The sequence below is a fragment of the Primulina tabacum genome, chromosome 13 (assembly GCF_025594145.1).
Source record: "Primulina tabacum isolate GXHZ01 chromosome 13, ASM2559414v2, whole genome shotgun sequence".
Lineage (NCBI taxonomy): Eukaryota > Viridiplantae > Streptophyta > Magnoliopsida > Lamiales > Gesneriaceae > Primulina > Primulina tabacum.
Genome location: NC_134562.1, coordinates 19,056,113 through 19,063,395, shown reverse-complemented (window position 1 = coordinate 19,063,395; position 7,283 = coordinate 19,056,113). Strand labels below are relative to the sequence as shown.

The following is a 7,283-nucleotide window of genomic DNA, read 5'->3' as shown; positions in this document are numbered from 1 at the left end:
CAATATTGTACTATTGTCAGAAGAATGTTGACACATTCAGAAAGGACAAATCAATTGACAAGTATTAATTAATGCATTCAATGTTACCGTTGGAAGCAAAGCCTATAAATAGCTGAAGAATTCAGCACAAAGAAGATTGATTTTCGAGGTTAACATCGATTTTGAGAACACTTGAGAAATTCAGTTATACACGATCAGTTGCGATATTCATACAGAGAAGCTCACACTTCAAAGATATATTCATATTTTTCAAGCTATCATTTGAGCTAAGATTACTATCACATTACATCAAATATTCGATCTTCTAAAGATCAGTTGTACTACGAAAATTAAATCAGTTGTGTACTGATAATCTGTAAGAAAATAAGATTTTCAGTTTGGCAGTGTTTAAGTCCAAACTGAAGTAGGTTATTCCGCTTCTATAATTAATCAAAGTCTTTTAGTGAAAATCTATTATTGTGATAGAAGGGGTGACGTAGGAGTAATTGAAGTCTCCGAACATCTATAAAATCTTTGTATTCATTATTTCAATTATTCTTTGAGTATTCAATCAATCAGTTAGTTTATTTCCGCATTTAAACTAGTTAACTGACTGATATCGACAGTAAGATTTCTGAAATCAATTTGTTACTAAACTGATTCATTATTTTTAAAAAGAGCCAAAAATCTTAAAATATTAATTCAACCTCCAATTCTAAACACTTTGACCCTTCAACCGATCCTAATACGATACGAATTAGCCATTACAATAATATTAAATTACATATGAATTAACTAATGTAGAGAAAAAGTTATTAGAAAATTATAAATAATTTTATTTAAATGAATGATATTATTAAACTCACAATTTGACTTGACCAGATATTTGATAGTAAAATATGCATATATTTGAATAAAAAAATATTTTATTAATAATGTGAATGGCAGGATCTACATCTATTAAAGATAAATATATATTTTTCTTATCGCGAATATAAAACATCATAATTATAACCTTTCCATATAATTACAACAAAAAATAAATCAAATCAAAGTTTTACTAACTAAAGCAAACATACAACACCACGATTTTAACTTTTTCCATATGCTCAAATAAAATTTGTAGTGAATAACTTTCTTTCAGGACACATTTAATTTTCCATTTAAGAATAAATTTGGGTATTCACAAATGATTTATTCAATTATACTCGATCGATCGATCGATCGTATGATAAATCTCTCAATTCTCGGATCCCATCACATGACAATTCTCTTCACTCTGCGTTAACCTACACCCCCTACCTCTTCGATTCGAGGAAGAAGGCTCGATTCATCACAGATACGAATCGATTTCAGATCGTGAATCTCAACCGGGGTTTCGAATTTTTCAATTGGATTCGGATCTTGTTTCGGCGTGTGAATTTTTTTCTAGGACAAGGATTGTACAGAGAAAATGCTGACGAAGTTCGAGACGAAGAGTAATAGAGTGAAGGGTCTGAGTTTCCACACCAAGAGGCCATGGATCTTGGCGAGTCTTCACAGCGGAGTGATCCAGCTCTGGGATTACCGGATGGGCACGCTCATTGATCGGTTCGACGAGCACGATGGACCCGTTCGCGGCGTCCATTTTCATAAGACGCAGCCGCTTTTCGTGTCCGGAGGTCTGATTTATCGGAATTTGTATTTTCACTCTGAATTCTGCTTGGTTTGGTGTAATTATGTGTCTTGGTGGAATTGACACTGTTTTATGAGCTGGTCCTGCCGTTTTTATTTAGTTGGTTACTATTAGATTTGTGGTCAGTGTTTATTAGAATTTTGAATATGGGTAGTATTAATTTGTATGTAATTCTCTAAGTGCATTTGATATTCAATTATTTCTAAATTTATTTTTGAAAGCTACGTTTAGTTGTTTTCGTGATCGACCATGATCCTTAAAGATTGGAATTTTATCAATTCCCTAGTTACCATACAAGGACTTGTAATGTGGAAGCACTGCAATATGCAGCTTAGATAACTCAGATTATTGATCGATCTTGGTTTAACTTTAGGCAATTTGGCTCGCCTGAAAAGGAGAATCTTGATTTAGGTAGATCTGATCATCTTGTTCTTGTTGTTAGGCAAAGTTTTAAGTTTAACTGTCTTCAGCACATGATATGACCCCGGGGTATGGGTAGAGTTTTGATAGCCAAAAAATTCAATCTGCGTCACTTTGTTGATATCTGATGTATTTTTGTTACATTGGATATATCTTTCTTATTTTCAATTTGCTCTCTCTGTTGATTGATATTGAACCCGTTTTCGAACTTAATCATCCTCTGTTTATTTTAAAACATTGAATTGCATGTTACATTTGATTTGGAAAAATGGCCTTTTGATCTTTCAAGAACAAAATTTGTTGATCTGTCCCTTTTGGAAAGCGATAGGCTATGTTTCATGTAGCTTGGTTTATGTGTTGGAATTAAGATGCATATATCTTTGCAGGTGATGATTACAAGATAAAGGTGTGGAATTATAAATCGCATAGGTGTCTATTTACCCTTTTGGGTCATCTTGACTATATCCGGACAGTTCAATTTCATCACGAGTGTCCCTGGATTGTAAGCGCAAGTGATGATCAAACAATTAGAATATGGAATTGGCAGTCACGAACTTGCATTTCTGTGTTGACTGGGCACAATCATTATGTAATGTGCGCATCATTTCACCCCAAAGAAGACTTGGTTGTGTCAGCTTCCTTGGATCAGACAGTACGCGTTTGGGATATCGGTGCCTTGAGGAAAAAAACAGTATCTCCTGCTGATGACATATTGCGATTGTCTCAAATAAACAAAGATTTCTTTGGTGGGGTTGATTCTGTTGTCAAGTATGTCTTGGAAGGCCATGATAGAGGGGTAAACTGGGCTTCCTTCCATCCCACTCTCCCTCTGATAGTTTCCGGAGCAGACGACCGCCAGGTGAAAATCTGGCGCATGAATGGTATGCTAAACTGATTTTCCTTGATATAGCTTTTGGACTATTTAGAAAGATATTTGTTATTTTCGGAAATTCATACAAAATTTATGTATTATTGCATAAAATTATATTTAACTGTGATGATGGGTGAATACTTTTATTATATTATACAAAGGTTGGATCAAAATATCTGTTTTTGCATGCCACAAATTTTTTTCCTTCCACTACAAAACAATGTTTAGGTTTCTGATCTCTGCAGCTTCCTTTTTGTCATTTTAGTAGTTGTAGGCTGATTTGTAATCGTGAAGATCTGAATGAAGCGTTATTTATTTTCTAAAGTTGGTTAAAGACCTATTTTCAATTACCTAAATGTTGCCAATTTCACGAGAGACATGGGGAAAGCGGTAAGGGAGATTAGTTGGGACTAGTGGATGATATAAGCTCAAGTAAGCAACTAATTTAGCTTCTGTCCAATTGGAAAGACTCGGATGATTGAAATGCATAATGTAGTTTATTATCTGGTCAGATGATTCTGATAATCCAAATCAACCCTCAAAATATTATTTGTAGATCATGAGATTTTTATTCCTTCCTCAGGGATCAAGAAATTGAATGTAGCTTTTCTTGAGTGTAATGGCATGTGAATGTGAACTTTCTCTTTTCAGTTATGGTCGGTATGACATGGAATTTTATTAAAGTATTGTATACTGCCTTCTAGTTGTATGGATATTTGAGTTTGTCAATATTCAGTAGCTGATATTTGATTTATTTTGTCTGCAGATAATAAAGCTTGGGAGGTTGATACATTGAGAGGCCACATGAACAATGTGTCATGTGTTTTGTTCCATACAAAACAAGATATCATTGTTTCGAATTCAGAGGACAAGAGTATCAGAATTTGGGATGCTACAAAAAGAACTGGTCTGCAGACTTTTCGTAGGGAGCATGATAGATTCTGGATTCTTTCAGCCCATCCTGAGATGAATCTTCTGGCTGCTGGTCATGACAGTGGCATGATTGTTTTTAAGTTGGAGAGAGAGCGCCCTGCCTTTTCGGTTAGTGGTGATTCAGTCTTCTATGTCAAGGATCGGTTTCTACGGTCCTTTGAATATTCATCTCAGAAAGATACTCAGCTGATACCAATTCGTCGCGCTGGTTCTAATAGTTTAAATCAAGGGCCTCGAACCTTTTCTTACAGTCCTACTGAGAATGCTGTATTGGTCTGCTCTGATGTGGATGGGGGATCATATGAACTCTATGTTGTTCCTAAAGACAGCTCCGGAAGAGGTGACACAGGTCAAGAGGCAAAAAGAGGTGTTGGAGGATCAGCAGTTTTTGTGGCTCGAAATAGGTTTGCTGTGCTGGAAAAGAGCAGCAATCAGGTCTTGGTCAAGAACCTGAAAAATGAAATAGTGAAAAAGAGTGTTCTACCTATTGCCGCTGATGCTTTATTCTATGCGGGTACTGGAAATCTGCTCTGCAGGGCTGAGGACAGGGTTGTGATCTTTGATCTACAACAAAGGAATATTCTTGGAGATCTTCAAACTCCATTTGTTAGGTATGTGGCCTGGTCTCCTGATATGGACTCTGTTGCTTTATTGAGCAAGCACTCTATTATTGTTGCTGATAAAAAGCTTGTGCACCGCTGCACTCTTCATGAGACTATTCGTGTCAAGAGTGGAGCATGGGATGATAATGGTGTCTTCATCTATACTACACTCACACACATCAAGTATTGTCTTCCAAATGGGGACAGTGGAATTATTAAGACATTGGATGTCCCTGTATATGTTACAAAAATATATGGGAACACAATATTTTGCCTGGACAGAGAGGGGAAGAACCGTCCTATAATTATCGATTCAACAGAATATATCTTTAAGTTATCTCTGCTTGGGAAGAGATATGATCAAGTGATGAGCATGATAAAAAAATCTGAACTCTGTGGACAGGCCATGATTGCTTATCTGCAGCAAAAGGGCTTCCCACAAGTTGCCCTTTACTTTGTGAAGGATGAAAGAACTCGCTTTAATTTAGCCCTTGAAAGTGGTAACATCGAGAAAGCCCTTGAATCTGCTAAGAAGATTGATGAGAAAGACCACTGGTATAGGCTAGGAGTGGAGGCCCTTCGTCAGGGAAATGCTGGGATTGTTGAATATGCATACCAGAAGACCAAAAACTTTGGGAGGCTGTCCTTTCATTATCTGATAACTGGTAATCATGAGAAATTGTCTAAAATGATGAGGATTGCTGAGGTCAAGAACGATGTTATGGGCCAGTTCCACGATGCACTGTATCTTGGTGATGTCCAGGAGAGAGTAAAGATTCTGGAAAATGCAGGTCATCTGCCTCTTGCCTACGTCACGGCGAAAATCCATGGGCTCAATGACATTGCCAAGCGTATAGCTGGGGAACTTGGGGATAATGTTCCTTCTTTACCGAGGAAGAAAGCTAACCTATTAACACCCCCGAATCCGGTCTTATGTGCTGGCGATTGGCCATTGTTAATGGTCAGTAAAGGAATTTTTGAAGGTGGCCTTGATGATACTGTCCGAGACGGACATGAGGATTATGCAGAGGCTGCAGATGCTTATTGGGGCGAGGGCTTGGATATCAGTGAGGTGGACAATATGCAGAATGGGTACATTAAGGCATTGCTAGAGGATGAGGATGATCAAGGGGAGAATGAAGAGGGAGGATGGGGTCTGGAGGACTTGGATCTGCCCCCTGATGCTGACTCTCCAAGGACAGCTCCACACACACGTTCTTCCGTATTTGTTACCCCGACCCCTGGTATGCCCGTAAGCCAGATTTGGGTTCAAAGATCGTCTCTCGCCGCTGAACATGTTGCTGCTGGAGATTTTGACACAGCAATGCGCCTATTGAGCCGTCAGTTAGGGATAAAGAATTTCTCTCCTTTGAAGTCTCTTTTCATTGACATTCACACGGGCAGTCACACTTACCTACGGGCCTTCTCCTCGGCCCCGGTGATATCAGTGGCAGTGGAAAGGGGTTGGAACGAGTTAGCGAGTCCCAATGTGCGGTCCCCCCCTGCGCTTGTGTTTAATTTCTCTCAATTAGATGAGAAGCTCAAGGCTGGTTACAGGTCTACGACTGCTGGAAAGTTTTCCGAAGCTCTTAGAGTTTTTCAATCTATTCTTCATGCAATCCCACTGATTGTGGTTGAAACGCGTAGAGAAGTGGACGAAGTTAAGGAGTTGATTGTCATAGTAAAGGAGTATGTTTTGGGTCTGAAGATGGAGCTTCAGAGGAGGGAATTGAGGGACAACCCGGTTCGTCAGCTGGAACTTGCTGCCTATTTCACCCACTGCAACCTCCAGCTTCCTCACACTCGACTTGCATTATTGAATGCCATGACTGTTTGCTACAAGGCCCAAAATCTGAGCACTGCTGCCAACTTTGCCAATCGACTTCTGGAAACCAACCCAAGTAATGAAAATCAAGCCCGAACGGCTCGACAGGTTCTGCAGGCTGCCGGAAGGAATATGACAGATGCTACACGGTTGAATTATGATTTCAGAAACCCATTTTTGTTGTGTGGAGCCACGTATGTCCCCATATACCGAGGGCAGAGAGACGTAACTTGCCCCTACTGCAGCACACACTTTGTCCCATCTCAGGAAGGTCAGCTTTGCACCGTTTGTGACCTTTCCGTGGTTGGATCCGATGCATCTGGCTTGCGTTGTTCTCCTACACAAAGATGATTAGACATTCATTGCGATTTTTCGTTGCAGTTACAAAAACATTCTCGGCCTGGAGCTATAAGGACAAACGAAGAGGTAGGAATTGCAGATTCGGATTTATATATGTTTTATACTTGTTTTCATCCATGTAATCACTTTGATCAACAACCCCTCCTTTCACGCCTTTTTGTTTTTATGATTACAATTTTCATTGTAATAATGTTAAGCAAGGTTTTTTTTTTTTTTTTTAAACACCTTTTTTAAGCCGTGTGGGAATTTAGTGTGCTGCCTAAACGTGGGAAACTGTACTTCTGCCCCTGTCTAGTATGTTGGGTCTCATTGCTATTTTTGAAGATGTAATAGACATATTTTTGTTGTTGTCCCAATTCATTCTCTATGCCTTTTAATCTGATTTACCTTGGCCTGATTTATTAGAATTTAGACGTGCTCTGCAGATGTAATTATAAAAATATCAACACCTCAATTTTAGTTGTTATACCAAAATGTTAGATCAGTAACAAAACTTACTTTTTTTTTAAACACAGTAGTTGCATTCAATTTAATTCTTCGTTGTTTTTCTTAATGTTTTTGTTATCATCATACAATCTTTTTTTAATAAACATACCTTAAGTCTTGAACATTAGAATT

The 7,283-nt window shown here is 38.3% G+C and overlaps 1 protein-coding gene across 1 annotated transcript; it reads left to right on the top strand.

Annotated features, from left to right (window-relative positions):
* The first annotated feature begins 1,176 nt into the window (after positions 1-1,176).
* LOC142523446 (coatomer subunit alpha-1-like) lies at positions 1,177-7,036 on the top strand. Its single transcript, XM_075627252.1, has 3 exons — positions 1,177-1,640; positions 2,461-2,955; positions 3,712-7,036. Exons 1-3 carry the CDS (start codon positions 1,433-1,435, stop codon positions 6,654-6,656), a joined length of 3,648 nt encoding a protein of 1,215 aa, XP_075483367.1. The 5' UTR covers positions 1,177-1,432; the 3' UTR covers positions 6,657-7,036.
* Positions 7,037-7,283: the final 247 nt, after the last annotated feature.

Excerpts from the sequence above, each read along its gene's own strand:
- LOC142523446 (XM_075627252.1), top strand. The coding sequence starts at position 1,433 with ATGCTGACGAAGTTCGAGACGAAGAGTAATAGAGTGAAGGGTCTGAGT. Across the intron at positions 1,641-2,460 it reads GCCGCTTTTCGTGTCCGGAG|GTGATGATTACAAGATAAAG; the intron begins GTCTGATTTATC and ends ATATCTTTGCAG. Across the intron at positions 2,956-3,711 it reads GAAAATCTGGCGCATGAATG|ATAATAAAGCTTGGGAGGTT; the intron begins GTATGCTAAACT and ends TTTTGTCTGCAG.